At 40.8% G+C, this 26,630-nt stretch overlaps 1 protein-coding gene across 1 annotated transcript in view; it reads left to right on the top strand.

Annotated features, from left to right (window-relative positions):
* The window catches only part of TYRO3 (TYRO3 protein tyrosine kinase), a 248,018-nt gene that overhangs the window by 115,427 nt on the left and 105,961 nt on the right, over nt 1-26,630 (top strand). Inside the window, exons 9-10 of the mRNA XM_082275310.1 lie at nt 18,394-18,523; nt 24,330-24,430. Coding sequence (XP_082131436.1) covers nt 18,394-18,523; nt 24,330-24,430 — 231 coding nt within the window. The remainder of the gene's footprint in view (nt 1-18,393; nt 18,524-24,329; nt 24,431-26,630) is intronic.

The following is a 26,630-nucleotide window of genomic DNA, read 5'->3' as shown; positions in this document are numbered from 1 at the left end:
ATTCCTCCTTGCAAAACAGCTCGAGCTCAGTGAGGTTGGATGGAGAGCGTTTGTGAATAGCAGTTTTCAGTTCTTTCCACAGATTCTCGATTGGATTCAGGTCTGGACTTTGACTTGGCCATTCTAACACCTGGATATGTTTATTTGTGAACCATTCCATTGTAGAAGACAAATCTCCGTCCCAGTCTCAGGTCTTTTGCAGACTCCATCAGGTTTTCTTCCAGAATGGTCCTGTATTTGGCTCCATCCATCTTCCCATCAATTTTAACCATCTTCCCTGTCCCTGCTGAAGAAAAGCAGGCCCAAACCATGATGCTGCCACCACCATGTTTGACAGTGGGGATGGTGTGTTCAGGGTGATGAGCTGTGTTGCTTTTACGCCAAACATAACGTTTTGCATTGTTGCCAAAAAGTTTGATTTTGGTTTCATCTGACCAGAGCACCTTCTTCCACATGTTTTGGTGTGTCTCCCAGGTGGCTTGTGGTAAACTTTAAATGACACTTTTTATGGATATCTTTAAGAAATGGCTTTCTTCTTAACACTCTTCCATAAAGGCCAGATTTGTGCAGTATACGACTAATTGTTGTCCTATGGACAGAGTCTCCCACCTCAGCTGTAGATCTCTGCAGTTCATCCAGAGTGATCATGGGCCTCTTGGCTGCATCTCTGATCAGTCTTCTCCTTATATGAGCTGAAAGTTTAGAGGGACGGCCAGGTCTTCTTAGATTTGCAGTGGTTTGATACTCCTTCCATTTCAATATTATCGCTTGCACAGTGCTCCTTGGGATGTTTAAAGCTCGGTAAATCTTTTTGTATCCAAATCCGGCTTTAAACTTCTCCACAACAGTATCTCAGGCCTGCCTGGTGTGTTCCTTGTTCTTCATGATGCTCTCTGCGCTTTAAACGGACCTCTGAGACTATCACAGTGCAGGTGCATTTATACAGAGACTTGATTACACACAGGTGGATTCTATTTATCATCATTAGTCATTTAGGTCAACATTGGATCATTCAGAGATCCTCACTGAACTTCTGGAGAGAGTTTGCTGCACTGAAAGTAAATGGGGCTGAATAATTTTGCACGCCCAATATTTCAGTTTTTTATTTGTTAAAAAAGTTTGAAATATCCAATAAATTTCATTCCACTTCATGATTGTGTCCCACTTGTTGTTGATTCTTCACAAAAAATTTCAGTTTTATATCTTTATGTTTGAAGCCTGAAATGTGGCAAAAGGTCGCAAACTTCAAGGGGGCCAAATACTTTCGCAAGGCACTGTAGTTGCTAATGTTATACAGACAATTATTAGCAAAATGTCAACAATTCAAATCTGTCCTTGTCCTCTGCATACTTCATATGTTATCTCAAAGAGTCCTTCTAGTTCTTATCTTGAATTTCAGAATGATTAGCCTTTATGTTCTGATCTGACACTGGGCAATATTGACCCCACTTGGCTGGCTTTTTGACCCCACTTTTCAGATATTTGTTTGTAAAAAAATTTGAAAACCATTTATCATTTTCTGACCACTTCACAATTATGTGCCACTTAGTGCTGGTCTATCACATAAAATTATTATAAAAACATTTACATTTTTGGTTGTAACATGCCAAAATGTGGAAAATTTCAAGAGGCATGAATACTTTTTGCGTGAACACTGTATGCGTGTGTCTTTGTGCTAGGTTTGTGCTTTGTACCTTTGATTGGCTATCACAGTGATCAGTCCCTGTGAAGCAACCAGTGGTTGCAGGAAATAAAAATTTGCTCCGTGTGTTGCCGGCCTTAGTCAAGTTAGTTTGAGATACCAATATAATTTCATATACCTGTAACTCTGGATCTATTGATGATTTTGACTTTTGGTTTTCACTTAGTGTTACTAATCCCAGGACCCTGCATTCACTATATCTGATCTCTGTCTGGACAGTGTTGATTGTCCCTGTGCTGTCCACATGCACTATCCCAAGAAAAGAAAAAAAAAACCTCTAGCAATACACACCAAACTGAGCATGTGGAGCTTGTCCCCTAGCCTCTGTTCTAACAGATATATTGGGGACTCTGGAAGAAGGATAGCATCAGAGGAGACAGGATTAAACAGCCTTTTCACACAATGCAGAGGAATAACCCTTTAGGTTCCAGTGCGTATAACCAGCATGCTTTACTTCATATACAGACTGATTTTTACTGTTGTTGGATTAGTAACACTTTCGGTTGAATCCAAGGCTGGAACAAAAAATACACTTGTAGCGCCTCCAACACTGCTAGTCTTAAATGCTAATTATGTCCAACGGCACCAGAAAAAGTAGAAATATAGATGTGAATTGTCGTCAATTGTCCAGGATAGAAATGTAAAACAGCATATATGTGGAAGACAGATGGTGTTTAACCCCTTATTGCCTAAGGGTAAAACAAAGGTTAATGCCTAAGCACAATTCAGCAACTTTGACATGTGTTAGTAAAACCGTACATATCATCACAACTACTTTATCCATCCAGGTGAATTATACCTTGTTTTCAGGACAAATTGGGCTTTCATTTGGTGGTAAATGGTAATGGATATCGCCTTATTTTTTTTTTTTATTCTCAAAAGAAAAAGCCTAAAATCGTAAAAAAATATATATAAATTTTTAAATGTAGCTGTGTATTTCCTGCTACTACCATAACCTATCACCAAAGAGCAACCTAAACTAAATTCTCCTGCTTCTGACTATTGCAGCGATACCACATATGTGTATGTTAGTTGTTGTTTGTACTTGTAGTTCAGCCCAGAAATGATAGCACGCGTTTTGCTTTTTTTTTTTTTTCTTATCCTACCTAAAGCACTCTGACACTAACTGACACTGATACTAATTTAAAAAAAGAAAAAAAATCCTACCCAAAATATACTGACTATGACCTTTGAGCCTTACTTGACCCAAACACTAACCCTGTTACTGACCTCGATCAAACCTCGATCTAGGTATTTTTTTTATTTCATTTTTTTTTTTTTAATATATAGTTTTGTTTAATTTTCTCTCTGCAAGGGGAATGAAAGATACCATGTATCTCTCCTCTCCATTCAGTGGCAAAGAAACACAGGGCGCGCTTCACAGTGACTGTATACTGTGATAGGTAATCAAAGGAATCGGGAGTTCAGGGTTGCAATTTGTTAGTATGGGACCTGAGGCTCACCTTGAGAATCCGGTCTCTATGCTAGCACAAAGACAGACATGCATACAGTGCCTTGAAAAAGTATTCATACTTCTTGAAATTTTCCGCATTTTGCCATGTTACATGTTTTATGTGATAGAAGACACCAGGTAGCACATAATTGTGAAGCGGAAGGAAAAGGATGAATGGTTTTCAAAATGTTTTACAAATAAATATCTGAAAAGTGTGGCATGCATTTGTATTCAGCCCCCCCCCCCTGAGTCAATACTTTGTAGAACCACCTCTCCCTGCAATTACAGCTGCAAGTATTTTTGGTATGTCTCTATCAGCTTTGCACATCTAGACAGTGACATTTTTGCCCATTCTTCTTTGCAAAATAGCTCAAGTCAGATTGGATGGAGAGTGTCTGAACAGCAATTTTCAAGTCTTGCCACAGATTCTCAATTGGATTCCGGTCTGCACCTTGACTGGGCCATTCTAACACATGAATATGCTTTGATCTAAACCTGTAGATCTGGCTGTATGTTTAGGCTGGTTGTCCTGCTGGAAGGTGAACCTCCACCCCAGTCTTAAGTCTTTTGCAGACTCTAACAGGTTTTCTTTTAAGATTGCCTTGTATTTGGCTCCATCCATCTTCCCATCAACTCTGACCATCTTCACTGTCCCTGCTGAAGAAAAGCATCCCTACAACATGATGCTGCTACCACCATGTTTCACGGTGGGGATGGCGTGTTCAGGGTGATGTGCGGTGTTTGTTTTCTGCCACACACAGCGTTTGCTGTGTCCCCCACATGGCTTCTCGCAAACTGCAAACAGGACTTCTTATGGCTTTCTTTCAACAATGGCTTTCTTCTTGCCACTCTTCTATAAAGGCCAGATTTGTGGAGTGCACGACTAACGGTTGTCCTGTGGACAGATTCCCCCACCTGAGCTGTGGATCTCTGCAGCTCCTCCAGAGTTACCATGGGCCTCTTGGCTGCTTCTCTGATTAATGCTCTCCTTGCCCGGCCTGTCAGTTTAGGTGGACGGCCATGTCTTGGTAGGTTTGCAGTTGTGCCATACTCTTTTTTTCCATTTTCGGATGATGGATTGAACAGTGCTCCGTGAGATGTTCAAAGCTTGGGATATTTTTTTGTAACCTAACCCTGCTTTAAACTTCTCCACAACTTTGTTCCTGACCTGTCTGGTGTCCAACAAACCTCTGAGGGCTCCACAGCTGTATTTATACTGAGATTAAATTACACACAGGTGGACTCTATTTACTAATTAGGTGATTTCTGAAGGCAATTGGTTCCACTAGATTTTAGTTAGGGGTATCAGAGTAAAGGGGGCTGAATACAAATGCACACCACACTTTTCAGATATTAATTTGTAAAAAAAAAAAAATGAAAACCATTTATCATTTTCCTTCCACTTTACAATTATGTGCCTCTTTGTGTTGGTCTACATGACAAAATGTGGAAAATTTCAAGGGGTATGAATAATTTTTTTAAGGCACTGTATATGCGGCACCATGGAAAAAAGCCCAGCCTGTTCAGGGATGGTCGTTCCATTTCGATGTATATAACCCCTTTCATCTTGCACACTAGTTGTTCTCTCTGACCAAACTGTGCATTTTACTGTCCTTGAAAGAAGTTCCCTTAACCCAGTTTTTTGGTAAAAAAAATACAGCAAATCAAAATTTTAGTAGCGTATACAATTGCTAAACAAGCCATATTGTAATTAAATGTTATTTAAATGTTTATTTCCCCTTTCTTTTTAATCTGCAGAGTTGTGATTTTCTGTAAAATTCAATGCACTATACAAGTCAGATTTTAGGCATCTTCTGCATCAACATTTTCATTTTTGGTGGGATAAGGGTTTGTTCTAAAGGGATGCAGACGCTTTATTCCCTAGAACACTGAAAGTTCATCAGCTGATTATAATGAACCCATCCCTCCTATTCAAAATCTGTATGCAAAAGACATGGTCAAACAAACAGCTGTTGCTTCAGAGCAGAAACGGGTAGGAATCTGCAACAAAGTTTTATAACATCTTTACAATGTACATTGATCACCCAGAGGGGATTGTGTTTCTCAACAAAATTTAAGTTACTTAAGGTTTAGGAATACTGTTGAGTCTTGACCTGTAGAATTTGCCCTCCTATGTTGGTCTGTCCACATGTGGAGAGATTGCATTGTCTCCCCAATGTACTGTACAGGTCTTTGCATTCCTCAATAAACTGCACTGCATACTACCACGATACTTTGCTTATGTTTGGGTGTTAGGTCTTTAGGACGTATAAGCTTCTGTTTTGTTGTATTCCTGGGGCTTTAAGAACGCAGGGATGCAATGTTTACTAAAGATTCTTCTGAGGTTTTCTGACACTCCAGCTACATATTAGATGACGAGGTTTGTGCCAACAGCTGACATTGACTTTATGGTTGTTGAGTTTCTTTTTTTTTTTTTGACTGTTTGCTGTTGATTCCCCAGTGCCTTGGCATAGTTGCCAACATTTGAAAACAATTTCCAGGGACACTTTGCAGCACAGCTATCAATTACTTACCACACCCACGTCCCTGTAGCTCCACCATCTCCACATAATTAATCTCCGCCTACTTATCAGATTATAGGGTCTACTCAATAAAGAGAGAATTACAGGAAATTGAAAAGGGAATTTTAAACTTGAGGCCAAAGTAGCAGAGTTGGAATAATTATATCATTCAGCTGCACTACTTCTGCCTAAAGTTTAAAATTCTCATCACAATTCCCTGCAATTCTAAAGTGTAAAATGTGCTCAGGTGTGACCATACGAAAAATGTAATATGTAAATATAAATAAAGTGCAAAGTGTAAATAAATACATTAAGTGCAAAGTGAAAATATGTACATTGCCGGGACAATGTAAATTACCCGGGACAGGCTCCTATTTGCCGGGACTGTCCCGGTAAAAACGGGACAGTTGGAAAGTATGCCTTGGGTGCAGGGCCGGGACAAGGGTGGGCAGATGGGACAGCTGCCCTGGTTACTGTTGTATCATGTCAGATGGGTCGGGCACCACAAGGAGTTGGGGGGAGGGGATTTGTGTTGGGTGGGGGAATTTGGGGGGTAGCAGGGGGAAATGTTCTAGGAGGGGAAATTGGGAGGGAGGTAGGAAAGGTGATTTGTGGGGATTTGTATTGAGAGGGGGATGGGGAAGAGGATTTGTGCTGGGGGGGTTTGGGGTTTTTTGTGCTAGAAGAGGTTATATGGTAGAGAGGGGAGAGGATTTGTGCTAGAAGGGGAAATATTTCTTTTTTGGGGGGGGGGATTTATGCCAGTAGGGATGATTGACGGGTATTTGTGCTAGGGGGGAATTTGTGCTGGGAGGAGGAATTTGTATTAGGAGGGTGTGTTCTCAGAGGGGTAATGTGAGGAGTAAAGGATTTGGGCTAGGATGAGAGATTCTTTTTGTGGGGTAGGATGTGTGATGGGGGATTTGGGGAGAGAGAGAATTTGAGCTGCAAGGAGGGATGAGGGGCAAAGATATGTGCTGAGAGGGGGGGATTTCAGCAGGGGGGGGATTTGTCCTGGGAGGAGGGAGGATTTATGCTTAGGGGGTAAGCATGCAGAGGATTAGTGTTAATTTTTTTTTGGGGGGGGGGGGGATTTCGCTAACACATAATGCTTATACATCTTTGGGGGGGGGGGTCACAGTTAGGCATGTTCGGCTTGGGCTTTGTATGGCCTTTCTTGCCACTGCTTGGATGTGTCGACCTGCTCACTTTAACTTGAAGACTTTAGTGGTGGCAAGCATAAATTTTAATGGAACAGAAAACAAAGAGAACCTGAAATAAGTAAGCAGTTCCCAAAAAAGGCAAGCAGGGTGTAAAGAACTAGTCATCTGTGTTGTCTTTCTGAATGCAGGTATACTGTGTGTCTGTACAGTATCCTGTAAACCTGTCCCCCACTCTGAGGAAAAAGAGATGCATGGTCACATGACAAAACTTTTTAATCTTGTGAAAAGGGTAAGAAAGATAATTTCTGATGCTAGGCTGCATAAGTATACCTGTATTAGAAAGTATTTATACAATTGTATGTTCACAGCTACTTTAAAGACAAAGGGTAAATCTTTTGGGTTACAGAGTTAACATATTTAAAGTATAACTAAAGGCAAACCTTTTTTTTAGCTTTGGATAGAGTGGAGAGGGATTAGAACATCTGTCAGTTTTTATTGCCGTCTGTGCCCCCCGTTAACAAGACTTACCCTCTCCATTTGTCCTGTTTACCATTATCATTAAAAGTGAAAGTAAAAGAAAATCCAAAATTTTGGGTTATCCCCAGAAAAGTAATAGAGGGAAAATCTTCCAATGGGGACGCCAGTTCTGGTGTCCTTGGGTTCCCCAAGGAATTCCCTCAATTTGCAGGGAGTTCCTCTCACTTCCTGTTTGGTTATGGGACAGGACATGAAGGGGAATCTCTGCAATGGGACACAGATGGCAAAAAAAAAAAATGTGACCAGGGTTATAACCCTCCCTTAGGCCCCTTTCACACGTGCTTTCCGCCCCCGGTGGACTCCATTTTGCTCAACGGGGATCAATCCGCCGATCCCCGCTGAGCAGGCGGATGACAGCTCATCTCTGCTTACTTTGCAGAGACGGAGCTGTCACATCCCCGCTCTCCTATATGGCAGATCAGATGATGGGATCGGATGCTGAGCAGGAAGATGACCGCTCCGTCTCGGCTTGCTTTGCAGAGACGGAGCTGTCAGATCCCTGCTCCCCTCTTTTTTTTTAATATCTTTATTTAGTAAGCGGTTGCAATACAATTAGAGGTAGGGCACATCAGATAAAAATGAAACAGTACAATCTGACGACAGCATTATAAACAGCGCTTCACCAAAGGTTACAGTAGCTGTAATATAGGTAACAAAAACAGACAGGTGGGTTCAGTCCCCTCCTGGGTATGCGAAACAACAGACATAGCAAATGTTACAGAGATTGGCGGATTAAGGGACAAGTAAACAACCTCAGTTATAGAAAACTTATGGGTGTCAGGTACCAGGGTGGTACCCACGGACGGGCTCCTGCACAGAGCAGGAACAGGAAACGGTGACTCCAAACTATGGAGTCAGTCGAGGAATGAGCAAGCAGCAGGGATATAGAAGCTACAGAAGACCCCAGTCTTGGGGAGAAAGTGCGGATATGTACATATGGGAGAGTGAGGGTAAGGGGGCAGGAAACACAGGGTGAAGAGGAAAAAATTAAAGAGGGAAGGAGGAAGGGAGGGTGCAAAAGGGAAGCTGGAAGGGGCCGGCGAGACCGGGGTCGTCTGGCCTGCACCCCCCACGCCCCCAGAGCCCTAGTTGGAGACAGTGAGCTCCCGTAGGTAGGCGTCCGTACACGTGAAGTAGTCACACGGTCCCCATGTGTCCTGAAAGGCCTGTTCCCGATTGTACAAAGTAGCCGACAAGTCCTCCATGTCCCGAAGCTCCTTAACCTTGGAAAACCATAGAGATCTCGTGGGCGCATCAGGTGATCTCCAGCAGAGGGGTATGCAGGCCTTGGCTGCATTTAAAAGCTGGATAGTCAGAGAGGACTTGTATTTTTTAACGGGCCGTCGGGTGAGGTGCAGCAGACATGCCCCAGGATCATCCGCCATGTCCACGTTAGTAAGCTGTTTGATGACGCCGGCCACCGCTCGCCAAAATGGTTTGACCAGCGGGCATTCCCAGAAAATATGAAACATCATCCCTGTGGCCTCATTACAACGACAGCATTTATCCAGATCCCCGATCCCCTCTATGGGAGATCGGATGATGGGATCGGACTGCCTGTCCGTTTTCATCCGATCCTCCAGACGGATGGAAAATAGGGTTTCCATCCATCTGGATTTCACGTACCACATTGAATCGAAGAGTAGCGGCTGTTAGCGGACATGTCACCGCTGACATCCGCTGCTCCATAGAGGTGCATGGAGCATCCGATCAGGTCATCCTGAAAAAACTGACAGGCAGACCTGATCGGAAAGCCCGTGTGAAAGGGGCCTTACTCTGTCTGAAATGAAAAAAAAAAAGTTTTGGTTATAGTACTACTTTAACATTTCTAGATGTTCATTATAACATGGCAAATCCTAACGGTTACTACTTTAGTTGCATGTGGTTTGTGTCTCTATTGTCCAGGTTTGGTTGGTTTAGAAACAGCTGAAGCCAGTTGGGTAGCATGACAGCCAAGGAACTGACATTTTTAAAAGCTAAACAATGGTACATCTGTATTTCCCTGATAAGTGTCTATGAAATCAATTCTGCACAAACGGTTTTAAAAATGCATTCGGATGGTTACATGGAATCTGCGTGAAACCCCAAGGGTTAACTCGCTATTTTTTCCCCCAATGTATTCCCTTGGAAGCATAACTTGCACTAATGGAAAACAGCACAGTTTGTGGCAATTGGTTTAATTATTTTTAATCTTAAGACAAATGAGTTTTGATTGTCCTTTTTTTTTTTTACCTATGTAGTCCGTTCAGAACAGCTAACATTAATTTAAATGAAGGGGATTGTATAAGCTGTGCCTTGATGAGTTTTCCAAAAATAACTCCCTGGCAGCCTGCTAGGCTTTTCATTTCTTTTGTGCCCAATCCGGCTGGTGACTGGTATAAGCACACAAAAGTTGCACTCATGTATGCACCTACCAGTTCTATTCATGGTATTCTAATAGTGATTATTTAAAATTTTGAGTGGGCAGTTGATGCGTGTGCCACATTCAGCCTGGCACACCCCTCACAGACGTCTTTCTTGATGCTCATCTCCTGACGCTCTTGTTAAAATCTCCGCCTAGCCCAAATTTTTTCACAGTCAGTTTGTCGCCCCCACAACACATCATCTTATCTCTTGTTCATACTGTTTGGATTACTTTAGAAACGGAAAAGCCTACAGTTTCACAAGTCAGCAGTGAATGGACGTGTGTAGATGTATGAATATATAATAAAGAAGTGTTATGTATATTTAGAATACTGTCAGACAGCACTTGTATGTGCAACAGCCCCCGTTGGCAATGGCAGTGTATAGTCTTCTTTGTTTTTAGATAAACATATAAAGCAGATCAGGTGGATATAAATAATCTTATCAATCTGCCTGAATCATTCGAAAAAAAACAATATATCAAAAGTTGATCATATATACTACTGTGAAAAAGTAGGTGTGAAAAAATGCTGTAAATTAGGAATGCTTTCAGAAATAGAAGTGTTAATAGTTTATTTTTTATTAATTAAAAAAATGGAAAGTAAATGAATGGAAGAGAAATCCAAATCAAATCAATATTTGGTGTTAAGTGGTTTGAAGAAACTCGGCAGGTAGGTTGTTCCAAACATCTTGGAGAACTAACAACAGCTCTTCTGTGGATGTTGGCTGCCTCAAATCCTTCTGATTGCTTTGTGGGGGCCAAACCATCACTTCCAGGACCCCTTGCTCTTTACACTGAAGATAGTTCTTAATGACTAAGTTTGGGATTGTGGTCCTGATGTAGAATTAATTTGGGGCCAATCACATGCCTCCCTGATAGTATGGCATAATGGAAAAGAGTCTGCCTATATTTTTCAGTATTTAAGACACCATCGATCCTGACCAAATCTCCAACCCCATTTGCAGAAATACAGCTCCAGGAACCTCCACCATGCTTCACTATTGTCTGCAGACACCCATTTTTGCACCGCTCTCCAGCCTTTCCCGAACAAACTACCACCTGCTACATCCAAATATTAAAACATTTTGACTCATCAATCCAGAGCACCTGTTGGCATTTTTCTGCATCTCAATTCCTATGTTTTCATGCATAGTTGAGTCACTTAGCCTTGTTTCCACTTTGGAGGTATGGCTTTTTGGTCCCAATTCTTCCCTGAAGGCCACTTCTGGCCTGACTTCTCTGGACTGTAGATGGGTATACCTGGGACCCTGGACACAGTGGTTTCCCCCAGTTCTGTGCTGATGACACTGCTGGACATCTTCCAATGTCGAAGGGAAGCAAGCATAATGTGTCTTTCATCTGTTGCGTTGACCAACCACTGCCTGTTTCTTTGTGCTTCTTCCTTGAACAGTACATTTTGCAACCTCAGTCTGCTTTGAAATCTTTACCTGGGAGAATCCTTGCTGATGCAGTATAACGATCTTGTGTCTTGTTGCTGGGCTCAGTCTTGCCATGGTTTATGACCTGTGACATGAAACTGTCTTCCACAACCTCCCCTTAGTACAAGAGTGTGACGGATTCCGGTCACCCCGACTGGGTATCTCCGCCAAGAAGCTGCTTCCTAAGCTCTGGAACACAAGATCTGTGAATCTGGCTATAGTTACCCCAAGAACTCGACAGTACAAGTTTTGGAGTCAACCAGAAAAAAAAACTGTTTATTGAAACATAGTCACAAAGTGATATACACAGCGGGACAATCCCTCCTCCCCCTTAGCAGCCAATCCACATACACATATACATCCCATAATAAGTTGATCTTAAGGCAAACAAGAAACAATAGAACAATGGGATACAGGTACTTAACAATAACAAACCCCACCCCACCTTACTATCTAGCAAAGGGTCTATGAGACACTCCTGCAATATTCTAGCAATCTGAAAAGTCAAACAGTTCATCTTCATATATTTCCTGAGGGACACTGTTCAGAACTATTATTGTCCCAAGTGAAAGAGCCCCTTACTCTTTCAACACAAACCACACATATAAAACCCAGGATAACCTAGGTAACATGAAAGGCTGAGTCCAGTGTGGTTGTACAGGGAGTCTGACTATTGCAGACCCAACTGGGGTTCTTGGTCACCCTGTACCCACTAATAGAGACACAGGGTGATTACACATACGAGGGGCCGGGGAAGCTGAACAAGGAGTCTCCCAACCTCTCTAAAGTAATCTGGGTTCCACCAGCCCCCCAACCAAAGTGACTCACGTCACAAAGAGTTTGGCTGTTCCTCACCCAGTTTTAAGCCTCCTACAGAGCGGTTTCTGTTCAGTTAATGACTGTGTTTCAACCTACATTTGAAATTGAGGATCATTAGTACCTGCTTGGTATAAAAGGTTAATCATACACCTGACTCTAATCCTACAAAATCTCTGCAAGTGTAAGAAATTATGCTGGTTTGAAGCCAAAGGGTAGTCACCCTAAATATTGATTTGATTAAAATTATTCTTCTATTTGCTGACTTTGAATTTTGTAAATTGATAAAAATAATTATTGAACTAAACAACGTTTCCTTATACCTGCCTAAAACTTTTGCACAATATTGTAAGTGCATGGGAACATGGGAACATTCATATTTGGAGCTGGCTTTGCTTTACAGCATTACACAAAGGTTGTGCTTTACAGCGCCTCCTCACAATTGGCTGACTTATTGAGAACAATGCACTCCTTGCATGGCTCGCTCCTTTTTTTTTTTGGGGTGGGGGGGAGCAGGGCTTTTACATAATTGTCCTAAGCTCCTGCTGCAGATGTGCTAGCAACCTGAAAACCAGGTACACATGGGCATGTTGGGACACATTAGCCGGCATTCATCCATTTGTCCATAAAGACATGGATGAGCGAGTTTGGGTGGAGGAACTTTACTGGCCTGCACAGTGTCCTGACATCAACCTGATAGAACACCTTTGGGATGAATTAGAGCGAAGACTGCAAGCCAGGCCTTCTCATCCAACATCAGTGCCTGACCTCACAAATGGACTTCAGGAAAGAATGATCAAACATTCCCATAGACAAACTCCTAAACCTTGTGGTCAGCCTTCTCAGAAGAGTTGAAGCTGTTATAGCTGCAAAGGATGGGCCAACTCTATATTGAACCCTACAGACTAAGACTGGGATGCCATTAAAGTTTGCGTGTGTGTAGGCAGGTGTACCAATACTTTTGACAATATAGTGTATACCATTGTGATGTCACTGTCCCTCCTCTCCATCTCATCCAATCAGAGAAAGCTTTGCATTAATTGAGTGCATGCAAAGTTTTCCCTGAATAGTGCTTGTGCCGAGTGAGCAATCTCCTGTTTTCACAATGCAGCAGGGCAACCGCTTGACACAGAACCCAGAAGCTAATGGAGATCACTAGAGTAGTGGTGCCTACTACAGCGATTTCCAGCTTCCACGGGGATCACACAGGTATGGCACAGTAAAAGCTCCTACACCTTCCCACCCGGCCCATAGTAACACGATGGCCCTGGCATGAGCACTGTAGTTCTAGGTGAACGTCATATGATGTCCTCCCGAGAACGCATCTCTCACACAGCTGTGCAATCTGTTACCGGCTGTGTTCAAAGATCACAGCCGATGACTGATCACCGCACCGGCCCGCTGCCAGTGTCATGTGATCGCTGTGACCAGTCAAAGCAGATCACATGACAGTTGTAAACAATGGATGGCTTCCTTTCTTGCTGTTTCTTTCTGTTGTATACAATTGTGTTGCTAGCTGTGATTGTTCACAGTGAACACATTGTACAGACAGGCCAATCACAGCCCAGACCAATCACATTTAATCAGAAAAAAGACCCTAAATTAACTAGTTTCATTCAGTAAAAATGGTTGCTTATACCAATGAAATTCATTGCTATATGCAACCATAATATGTAAAAAAAAAAAAATCCTGATCACTTTCCTAGATTAGTGACCTTCACAAAGACCAAATATTATATCATTTTTTGGGTTCTATTTTTTACCAAAGATATGTAACATTATAACTTATGCCCAAAATTTATGAAAAAAAATTACAAAATTTGCAAAATTTTAAAACTGAAACCAAGAAAAATGCTTTTTCTTTTACAAAATGTTTGGTCTTTTTTCATTTATAGCGCAAAAAATAAACCCAATGATGATTAAATACCAACAAAAGAAAGCTCTATTTGTGTGAAGAAAAGGATGAAAATTTCATATGGGTACAGTGTTGCATAACTGAGTAGATGTAATTCAAAATGTGAGAGCACTGATAGCTGAAAATTGGTCTGGTTAGGTAGGGGGTGTAAGTGCCCAGTGGGTAAGTGGTTAAAAACCCTTTTTTTTTTTAATGGTCTTTATATTATATGTAATATTCTAATTTTCTGAGATACAGATATTTGGGTTTTCACTAGCTTTAAGCCATAATTATCAAAATTAACCACTTCAGCCCCGGAAGGTTTTATCCCCTTAATAAACGGGCCAATTTTTGCGATTCGGCACTGCGTTGCTTTAACTGACAATTGCGCGGTCGTGCAACGCTGTACCCAAATACGATTGATGTCCATTTTTTCCCACAAATAGAGCTTTCTTTTGGTGGTATTTGATCACCTCTGGGGTTTTTCGTTTTTGCGCTATAAACCAAAAACTTCAATTTTGAAAAAGCACCAATATTTTCTACTTTCTGCTACAAAACATTCCCAATAAAAAAATTAAAACCAATTTTTTTTATCAGTTTAGGCCAATTTGTATTCTGCTACATATTTTTGGTAAACAAAAACCCAGAAAGCGTATAATAATTGATTTGCGCAAAAGTTATAGCGTTTACAAACTACGGGATAGATTTATGGACTTTTTTATTTATTTTTTATTAGTAATGGCAGCAATCAGCGATTTTTATCAGGACTGCGATATTGCGGCAGACAAATCTAACACTAAGTGACGCATTTTGGGGACCAGTGACAAAAAAACAGTGATCAGTGCTAAATAATATGCACTTTTACTGTATAAATGACACTGGCAGGGAAGGGGTTAACACTGGGGGCGATCAAGGGGTTAAATTTGTTCCCTATATGTGCTTTCTAACTGTGAGGGAGATGGGTTGAACAGGGGCAGAGAGAGATCTGTGATCCGCTTAGCTGAATCACACAATCTTTCCCTGCCTCTCTGGCAGAAGAGCAGTCTTGCATTATTGTCAGTATTGCTGAAGATCGCGGGAAGCCGGTGACGATCGAGCCTGCTCCTCCCACGGTCTGCCTCCTGCTGTGTTTAATCACAGCAGGAGCGCAGCTCCGGCAGCGTGCGCGCGCGCCGCCAAAACCACCTGCACGTAATCACTTAGATCTACATAATTATGCGCAGCTGATCTGCCCTGCCGCAGTAAATCTGCGTGGGGCAGTCGGCAAGTGGTTAAAGACAGATATGCTTGAAATATATCACTCTGTGTGTAATGCATCTATATAAAATATATGAATTTCACTTTTTTAATTGATTTCCTGAAATAAAATACCTTTTTGATGATATTCTAATTTTATGAGATGCATCTGTATATACCATAGTTTGTGAATACTATAACTTTCCTACAGACTAAATAATATACACCAATTTGGGTTATTTTTACAAAAGAAATTTAGCAGAATACATTTTGACCTAAATTTATGAAGCAAGGTTATTTGCAACATTTTATCAGAATCTAAGAAAAACTTTTTTTTTTTAACGTCGTTTTTCATTTATTTAGCAAATAATAAAAAACCATCCAACCAAAAGAAAGCTCTGTTTGTGTGAAAAAATGCCAACAATGTCTTATGGGTACAGTGTTGCAAGACTGCACAATTGTCATTCAAAGTGTGACAGTTGGCCTGGGCGGGAAGGGGGTGAAAGTGCCTAGTATTGAATGTGGTTAAAGGCTCTTGACAAGTAAAAATTGAAAATCGCAACTACCAAACCTGAATAATTAGCATTCTTCCCCCGGGTAGGTTTCAGCTGGTGCAATCTGCAGGTATCTTATAGATGCTGTTTTAGGATAGACTGATGGATTGGGAGACTGTCTTCCAGGGTCTGGTCTGTTAACGGAACAGAATGATATGAATCTAACTTTCAACTTGCAAAAGTGGCTTTTAAGCAGTCTGGGTATTTTGATGACAATTAGTGTTTTTCACAGCGTGAATTAAAAATTGACATTTCTTTCTTATTGCTTATTTGATAGCTTAATTTCACTTTAATAGCAGAAGGGATTCTGATATAATTCTTTATTGGCTTGCTTCATAGCCTGAAATAATAAATCAGTCATGAACAGAGATACATTTAGGGGCTGCAATAGGCTTTTAATCTCCCCAGCTAGCCTAGTTTGGGACCTGCAGAAGCATTTTGCGTTTTCCTGCTTGATTGTCTATTTGTAAAACCCATGATTTGCCTATTTAGGGCCAACAACAGATTTACGTTATTTCCCCACCCCTAGCAGCTTTTCCCTTTTCCTCCTGGACACTTTGGAGTTTATTTACTAAAGCTGGGCAGTGCAAAATCAGACTCGCTTCTGCATAGAAACCAGTCAGCTTTCATGTTTTATTTCCAAAACCTAAATGAACCAGCTGAGGTTAGAAGCTGGTTGGTTTCTAAGCAGAAGTGAGCCTGATTTTGCACTCTCCAGTAGGGATGATCGAACTTTTCAAAAGTTCGGTTCGGCCAGAAAATCCGAACTTCCCGAAAGTTCGGCCCGGATTTCAGAACCCCATTGAAATCAATGGGACCCGAACTTCGGTAATCAAAAAACACAATTTTGAAGCCCTAAAACCCAATAAATGCCCCTAAAAAGTGCCTAGGGTTCTGGGTCATACCCCAGTCATATTAATCTGGGTCATATTAATCACACAAAAAAAGTTCTTAAAAATTGTCATTTTTGATAGAGAGCCAATTATTGAAAATAAAAAAGAAAAATTCTTTGGATTTAGTATCTGGGGGGTGTAAAAGTGTACCTGTGAAGTTTCAGCTCTGTAGCATGTCCAGAACCATACAAAAAAAGATTGTTTGTATTTTGTCACTTATAGAACAGGTTAGTGGCTTCTCTCTTTTCACACCTTGCCAGTTTAGTAGCAAGCGTTTTTTGGGCATTTTTTTGTGTCTTTTCAGGCAGGCAAAACATCTGAACTTGTGTATACGGGTATATATACACACATACTGATATGTATATATACACCTAGATATATATAGGTGTGATAGGAGCAGAAATATATGCTTGCGCTAATTAAATCATTTACACTAATATTGCTCCGCTCCATTTAACACCTATATATGTCTAAGTGTAAAATACATATAAGTATGTTTGTATATATACCACTATACACAAGTTCAGATGTTTTGCCTGCCTCCAAAGAACCCAAAAAAATGCTAGCGTCAAAAAAAAAAATGCCCAGGTGTGTTGTTGCAGGCATTTTTTGGGGGTTTTTGGAGGCAGGCAAAACATCTGAACTTGTGTATAGTGGTATATCACCCTTTATGGAAGATTTAGATGTCGGCACCAAAATTTCCATTCAGTGCACCTCTTGCAAATTTTTTTTGTAAATGTAAAATATGCCTTTAAGCTGGAATTCCACTAAAAGTTTAAGCTGCTTGGGTAGAGTGATTAAAAAAACAATATTGCAGTCATGCTATAAGTTTCTGATCACCGCCAATACTAGAAAAAAAGGAAATGGAAAAAAATAAATAATATCCCATAATTTGTAGACGCTATAATTTTTGCACAAACCAATCAATATTGGGATTTGTTTTACCAAAAATATGTAGCAGAATACATAGTGGCCTAAATTGATGAATAAATTTAGATTTCTTCGAATTTCTCTAATTTGTAAAAAATTGTTTTGTTTTTTTTTCAGAATTATCTTTTTTTGTTTATAGCGCAAAAAATAAAAAATGCAGAGGTGATCAAATACTGCAAAAAAGAAAACTGTTTTTTTTTTTTTTTTGAAAAATGGAAATACATTTTACAGTGTCATACGACCGTGCAATTGTCAGTTAAAGTAACGTAGTGCCATATCACAAAAAAAATGGCCTGGTCATGAAGGGGGTAAATCTTCCTTAGGTCAAGTGGTTAAAACTGATAGGAATACAAGCATGAGTTTGTAGTTTAGCGAAGACTGTCAGCCAATGCTGAGAGCTGATAACAGTTGTGGATGCTGGTTCCAGACTGCTATGCCTCGCTGCTGATGCTCTCTGGACAACTATAGAGAAAAATAAACGTTAGAAAAGCACATTGTCATATTGCTATAAAATTTTAACAATTTATTGTGTAATAAAACATGCACTCACAAAGGCGAGCAATAAGAGAGTGTATCACAAATCCCAGAAGATAATTTGATGTCACCAATCATGGTCTGCAGCTGGTGGTCCAGAATTCAGAATGGAGAAACCTGGAGGGTAACTTGGTCGATGTGATTGTCTCCTAAACTGTAGCTTCACCTCCTCTTTCTACTGTCCTGTGTAGACAGGAACATCCCTTTATCAGCACCTCCATTACAAAAGTACAGGTTCACTTTAAGCAGCAGCAGTTTTTTTTTATCCTTCTAGTAGCTGAAACATATCTAACATTTTAATTTTCTATCTACGCAGATCGGCAACGTAATCCACATACTAGAATGTCTTGGGTCCCTCTGGTCTTGGGTATTCTCACTGCTTTAGTCACTGTTGTGGCTATGACTTTAATCTTTCTGAGAAAGAGAAGAAAAGAAACACGATTTGGGTGAGTACACTATATGTGACTTTCTAGTTTTTGATATGAGAATTTATAGCACTGTTTCAAGACCTCTACAAAATGGATAGTTTTTTGCTGTGGAGAGACTTTGCTGATATTTGCCCTTAAAGTAAGACTAAACTGCCAAAGGATTATTTTATTTTGTAATGCAATTTCATTTTACCATTATCACATTTATTTCTACATTGTCCATGGAGTGGCAAAGCATTTCATTTTCATGAACCATGTGTTATGTTGCTGCCTACAGGAGATCGAACACTATGGCACAAACGACTGAGAATAGCCCCTAGGGGGTATAGCCCCTATTTTAAATAACCTGCTCAGTTTAACTTAAGATGGCCAAAGACAGTTTGAATCTCGGCTGGTTCAGCAGGAACTGGCCAAGGTTCAAACCATAGTTACATATTTAGTCAGGTTGAACTAAGGTTCAACCATAAAAAAAAAAAACAGTATTGAAAACCCTACCATACAATCCCATATACACAATCCTATACCCGCTGTTGATCCAGAGGAAGGCGAAAATAAACCCCAGCAAAGCATGATCCAATTTGCTACAGCAGGGGAAAAAAATTCCTTCCTGATCCCCTGAGAGGCAATCGGATATTCCCTGGATCAACTTTACCTAAAAAAAAAAAAAAAAATTTTAGTACCGATTTATATTATGTACACCTAGGAAAGAATCCAGGCCTTTTTTTAAAGCAATCTAGTGAGCTAGCCAGAACCACCTCTAGAGGGAGTCTATTCCACATTTTCACAGCTCTTACGGTGAAGAAACCTTTTTGTATTTGGAGACGAAATCTGTTTTCCTCTAGACGTAAAGAGTGCCCCCTTGTCCTCTGTGTTGACCTTAAAGTGAACAACTCAAACCCAAGTTCACTATATGGACCCCTTATGTATTTATACATGTTGATCATATCCTCCCTAATCTCCTCTTCTCAAGAGAGAATCAATTCAGTTCCTTTAATCTTTTCTCATAGCTGAGGTCCTCCATGCCTCTTATCAGTTTGGTTGCCCTTCTCTGCACTTTCTCCAGTTCCCCAATATCCTTTTTAAGAACCGGTGCCCAAAACTGAACTGCATATTCCAGATGAGGTCTTACTAATGATTTGTACAGGGGCAAAATTACATCTCTCTCTCTGGAGCCCATGCCTCTGTTAATACAAGAAAGGACTTTGCTTGCTTTGGAAACAGCAGCTTGGCATTGCATGCTATTATTAAGCTTATGTTCTACCAGAACACCCGGATCCTTCTCCGCTATGGATTCCCCCAGTTCTACTCCACCTAGTATGTATGATGCATGCATATTCTTAGCCCCCAAGTGCATAACTTTACATTTATCAACATTAAACCTCATTTGCCACATAGTTGCCCAATGAAACAGTGCATTGAGGTCAGATTGTAAGTTGGAGACACCCTGTAAAGAAGTTATTCCACTGCAAAGTTTGGTGCCATCTGCATAGACTGAAATGGTACTTTTAATCCCAGACCCTATATCATTTATCAGGGAACCATGGCTGAATATACCAAGTTGTATAGCCGCTAGCAATAATCATTGTGTTCTCCCAGCGAAGATGGCTTCCCCTGCCCCCCCTCCACCAGAAGAAAACAATTGCTCGATGGGAGGGATTCCCCCATCAGCACTGACTCTGATGGGGGAATCGAGTTGCAGGAAAGAAAATTGCTCCATCTGTGGCTGGCTTTAGTGGCCTTCAGAAGGTTGCAGGTCTTTCTCTGCTACTCTGATTGTTCAAGTTTCTAGTGGCCAGTTCTGTCCTTATGATGTTTCAGCATGGTGTGATCCTCCTTACCTGTTGGGGTTCCTTCCACCAGGGAAATTGGTAATTCTGGAACCACAGGCTACAGACCTCTCCGTCACAGTTTGTGTGGTTATGCTTGGGCCTTGGCCAGGTTTAAACTTGATTTCTAGCCAGTGGTGTCAGCATTCGCACTTGTCTGGATGCACATTTTGAAGGTGGTTTGGGAGATCCTGTATTTTGGTTCTTTGATGGGCTCTGTTTTTGCCTGAAGTGGTTATTGTCCACCCCTTTGTTTTCAATCAGGAGCTCACAGGAAAAGGCGACAATGCTTACTTAGCTCATCCACCTTTCCTGCATGCCCATCTAAGAAAGGAATACACCTTGCTGGTAAGATCACCAGGTGTTATTTAGCTGAAGGCAGAAAATATTTTTAAGTTTTAGCGTTTAAGGAATATGTGCAACAAAATATTTGTTTTTAAAGAAGTAGGTATTACCATAACCTAAAAATCCTTGTTGAATTCCCAGTGAAACAAGTGCATGCAGAACTTATTCTGATCTGCGCAGTGTAATAAAAGCAGATTTTTGTCTGTTTCTGCTGGCTGTCTGCTCCATCCCAGGCTCAAGCCCAAATAATGGGCCTTCCCATGGGGGGAGCTACACTTTAGCCCCCTCCCCCTTGCTCAGATTCTCACTTTGCAAAATATAACAGGGTAATGAAAACTGCTGGGGCATTGTTCCTGTCGCACATTGTGAGTTCTGCATAGCAAAGCACCACTAGCAAAGATTAGCCTATATTGTATTGGTGGACTGTTCCGAGTAACTCTACCTAAAATTTTGAGAGACTTTATCCAGAGAAATATTGTTTTTGCTACAAAAGTTCTCTTTTAAAACTCTATGTATTATCATGCTTAATAATTTGTTATATGTAGTGCAGTGTGCATGCTATATATTCCTGTAAATGCAGCCTGGTGACACATTGCAGTCTTAGTCTTACAGTTAGCAGGGCATGTCACCTTTCTGCTTACCGGAAACCCCCAGGACCCTGCCTGCCCAATGCTTGTTTTGCAGATGTAAGGAGGTGGCTGAGCCTAGCTTATACCCCACTGCAGCACTAGCTCTTGCTAAGTCTAAACCACCTTCTGCTCTGCTCCTGCATCTGGTCTAGATCAGGTAACCCCATACTGCTTCCTAGCATCCCTGCCTTGCCTGGTAATAATGGTAGTAAATGTTTACAACAGCCCACAGAATGATTACACAGTGCCACCAGGATCTCCCTCCGTATCCACAAAAGTAGAGGATCAGTCAGTGCTGGCAGGGCTGTGCATCATATCTGCTGGTGCAGTGGATGTATACTAACGGCCAATAGATTACACAGCCCCACTAGTGCTGATTGCTGAATAATCTTTTACTGGTGCTTGTGTCTAGAATTGAGCTAACCCCCTTCCCCTCTTATGTTGAATGGTTGTCTTCAATGTGCACCTGCTGCCAGAGACCAGCACTGTCACTCAGTCTTCATTAAATATTATTTTCCCTGGTTTTCATACACTCTTAAAATTTTAAATTGATAATGTTTTGAACTAATTATAAAATTAGAAAACCATTATTGTAGGCATATTAGCACCCCACTTTTTTAAGTTTAGCGGAAAAGAACTTGGTCATCTTTTTAGTTTTTAATGCAGTTGGGTACTCTTTTTTTCCTATCCTTATTCTTAAGCTAAAACTGCTTACTGGGGACACAGACGTAATAGAAACCTGCTCAAGGTTCTAATACTTACCTACTGTAATGCTAAGCTTTTGTACATAGTATTACTCTGCTTCTCTAGTTATGTCTGCACATGTGAAAATGGTTTAACTATGCTTGTTGAGATGAAGAAAACCATTATAATATGTATACTATATACCGGTACTTCTCAAGTAAAGTGCATCCGCAAAGTATTCATAGCGCTTCACTTATTCCACATTTTGTTAAGTTACAGCCTTATTCCTAAATGGATTAAATTCATTATTTTCCTCAAAATTCTACAATCAATACCCCATAATGACAATGTAAAAGAAGTTTGTTTGAAATCTTTGCAAATTTATTAAAAAAAAAAAAAAACTTAAAAAAAATCACATGTACATAAGTATTCACAGCTTTTGCTTAATACTTTGTGAAAGCACCTTTGGCACCAATTACAGCCTCAAGTCTTTTTGAGTTTGATGCTACAAGCTTGGCACACCTATTTTTGGGCAGTTTCTCCCATCCTACTTTGAAGGACCTCTCAAGCTTCATCAGGTTGGATGGAAAGCGTCAGTCCACAGCCATTTTCAGATCTCTCCAAAGATGTTCAGTCGGGCTCAAGTCTGGGCTCTCAAGGACATTCACAGAGTTATCCCATTGCCACTCCTTTGTTATCTTGGCTGTGTGCTTAGGAGCGTTGTCCTGTTGTAAGATGAACCTTCGTCCCAGTCTGTGGTCCAAAACGCTCTGGAGCAGGTTTTCATCAAGAATGTCTCTGTATATTATTGCATTCATCTTTCCCTCAATCCTGACTAGTCTCCCAGTTGCTGCCACTAAAAAACATCCCCAAAGCATGATGCTGCCAACACCATGCCTCACTGTAGGGATGGTATATGCTAGGTGATGAGCGGTGCTTGGTTTCCTCCAGACATGACGCTTGTTATTCAGACCAAAGAGTTTAATCTTTGTTTTATCAGACCAGTGAATTTTGTTTCCCATGGTCTGAGAGTCCTTCAGGTGCCTTTTGGCAAACTCCAGGGAGGCTGTCATGTGCCTTTTACTGAGAAGTGGCTTCCGTCTGGCCACTCCACCATACAGAGTCAACTATTGATGATTGGAGTGCTGCAGAGATGGTTGTTCTTCTGGAAGGCTCTCCTCTCTCCACAGAGAAATGCTGGAGGTCTGTCAGAGTGACCACCGGCCTCTTGGTCACCTCCCTGACTAAGGCCCTTTTTCCCCAATCACTCAGTTTGCCCGGGCGGACCACTCTTGGAAGAGTCCTGGTGGTTCCAACTTCTTCCATTTAAGGATGATGGAGGCTACTGTGCTCATTAAGACCTTCAATGCTGCAGAAATGTTTCTGTACCCTTTCCCAGATCTGTGCCTCGACACAATCCTGTCTCGAAGGTCTACAGAAAATTCCTTGGACTTCATGGCAGTGAAAATGTTTGTTTTTTTTTTGTTTTTTTTGGGATGAATAGGCCAAGAGGGACTTTGCAGTTAATTACATGTCACCTGATCAGTCTTCATTACATTCTGGAGTATATGCAAATTGCCATAAAAAAAAACTGAGGCAGCAGACTTGAATATTTCTGTAATTCTCAAAACTTTTGGACAGGGCTGTAATTGTGCGCAAAATAAAGGTGCTGGCAGGGAAAGGGATCAACAGTAATTTTAGAGCAAATGCAGTAACAACGCAAAATGTACTGATTTAGTGTACCTCTGGGCAACAAAAGTACAGTAACCGGAACCAAGATCAGGATGTATTATCCCGAGGTGCCTGCGTACACACTTTGGTTATTTGCAGCATACCCCAGTACCCTATAGAATGAGACTTTCTAATAAGCAAATGCCAGATTTTTCATAGGCATGCTGTGCGATTCCCCTTCTTGCTCTCCACGGTTCCCTATTGGCTACAAAGTGTGATGAACAGGCTCAGTGGGCAACAGACAGCCAAGGTAAGCAAAAAAGGAAAACAGAAAGGGGCAGGCTATCAGATCATGATACATCTGTTCCCAATGTTCCTAATTAGAGCACCTTCGGTTTCCAAATTTTGGGATCTTTTGCAAAATAAACCTGAAGCTACCTTCACTGTCACCTGCACAGGTGTTACAAAACTATCCAGGCCAACAGTGTGATTTTGATTACTGATATTCTGTTTTGTTGTGTATGTTTTCAAACGAACGTATTTTTTAGGACTTTATGCACAGCCAGGTCAAGTTTTTTTATACGGTGATCTGTGGCATTTATTAAATTATCAAAACAATATGTTAATTGAAATTGATTTGAGGTGTAAATATTGTTTTTGTTTTTGCAGGCATATGTTCGGCTCAATGTTGGGTCGAGGAGGTCCCGTTATCCAGTTTACAGCAGCCAGGTCATTTAATAGGAGAGGTACAGAGATGCTGGAAGCAACATGTAAGTGAATATGTGCTTTTTTTTATTTGGGTAGTTTACACAGCTGTCTCCTATTTTCTGCTGGGACAAATAAGTCAATTTCAAATGCAATTTACACTCCAAGCAGGGTGTCAATTGCAACTGATTGAACAACTCCGGCAGTTGGAGGTACCCTGTAGTTCCGCTTCTTGAGGCCTACGATCTATGAAGGCTTTCTATTATTGCTGTTATTCTTTAACAAAAGGATCTGTCACCTACACACAACACTCAGGCACAGTATATAACTAAACATGCGTTACACTGACTGTGTGTCACAAACTGTGCGGTAACGTCCGTGCTCATGAGGAGTCTTGGGAATGTGACTAGCCCGTTTACTGGCACAGAGCATGCATACTGAGTTTTGAGATCCTTGCTTATCACTAGAAAAGTGACACTCTATAGCAGTGGTGCTCAACCTGAAAATTATAGAGGGCTCCTCCACCTCCATAGGGCTACATAATAGCAGCTTGTTTTTGTATACTGAAGTTAGTTGCTTTGAGTAAGGCAGAACATTGAAACTGAAACACACCTCAATTCCTGAACGTTTCAGTCCTGCTGTATTTTTTATGCACACTGAAGAGAAAATGGGAGTAAAATAAGCCCCATCATTAGTGTTAGTAATAGTAACTCCCCAGCATTGGTGTCAGTGGCTGCAAGAGTAACCCCCAGCATTGGTGTCAGTGGCTGCAAGAGTAACCCCCAGCATTGGTGTCAGTGGCTGCAAGAGTAACCCCCAGCATTGGTGTCAGTGGCTGCATTACCCCCCCCCCCCCCACACCACTGGTGTCAGTGGACAGAGCATTAACCCCCAGCATTATTATTAGTCACTGCAATAATAACCCCCAGCATTGTTATCAATCAGCTGCTGCAGGTCACTAATGAGGAAATCTGCTGGACCTGCATCCCTTTAGGGAGAGATACTCCCTATTGGGAGTATCTCACCAAAAATTAAATTTTTTGTTACAGGCAGATGCCTGAAATCTGACTTGTATCTAAGGACCCTTTCACACTTGTGCGACTTGTCCTTTCAAATTGGAACTGCAAAGTCGCATAACGAGTCATAATCCATGATTTCCAATGAGTACCATTAATATCTGTGCGACTTCAAAGTAGTCCCTGCACTAATTTGGTCTGACCTTGATGCGAATTGAGGTCTATAGACCTCAAGATTACACAGGCATTGCTTAAAGTCCAGTCAAAATCGTGGCAAAATTGTGCGACTTTTGGGTCGCGCAAGTGTGAAAGGGGCCTTGGGCAGACTTCTGGGAAAATTTGTGAGCCAATCACACAAGCAGGAAATGATGTTTCTGGGGTGTTTTCAGTACACATTCTGTTTACAGAACAACTCCAGGTAGCCATATTGCATTACATTTTAAGAAAATGAAAGTGGCTGCAGATTGAAAAGGAAAGGTCATTTTTTTTTTTAAATCAATACATTTTTAATTGTTTATAATCAACATCGTTACAATAATTCAGTAACATAGATTATAACCATAAAAGATTGGTCTTAGTGGTAGAAGTAACACATATAGTAGGAACCGTTTGCATCAAAGGAAGGATTAACAAATATTGATATAATTCTTGATAACCCAATCCTGCCTACCCCTATTGAGTTCAAACTGTAAGCAGAGGTTGATCATCAAACAAATTAAATTTACAAGGAACAGAGTAATGAATCACACCAAACATTCAGACTTAAGAGAGATGTTAGGGAATATGTTTTTTTTAAGTATGTAGAGGCTCTATGGTGAGATAGCCAAGCTTGCCATTATTTTTTAAAGGTGACGATCGAATAGTTCTTATAAGCTAACATAATTTCATATTGTGCTTGGATATTTACTCTAGCAATGACATTTGATAGATTAGGTGCGTCATTAGATTTCCATAAACTGGTTATATTCAGCCTTGCCGCTATTAATATATGAACTACAATCGTTCTATAGATTGAGGTATAATTGTCGAGGTTAATTCCTAATAGGGCCATAGCAAGGGTACGTTTATTTAGGTTTCCTGTAAAGGTAGCTATGAAGAGGAAGGGTAATTTTTAATAACATTAAGTTACAATATGACTTGTGTTGCAATTGTATACACTATATATTATTTTTTATTATTTGCTTTTTTTCTCCCCACAAAAGTGGAGTTACCCTTTAATGTTGCCAGTGCCAAGGCTTGTTTTAAAACA

The sequence above is a fragment of the Pelophylax lessonae genome (assembly GCF_965119305.1).
Source record: "Pelophylax lessonae genome assembly, chromosome: 13".
Classification (NCBI taxonomy): domain Eukaryota; kingdom Metazoa; phylum Chordata; class Amphibia; order Anura; family Ranidae; genus Pelophylax; species Pelophylax lessonae.
Note: the sequence above shows the minus strand (reverse complement) of the source record. Positions and strands in the feature narration are given on the sequence as shown.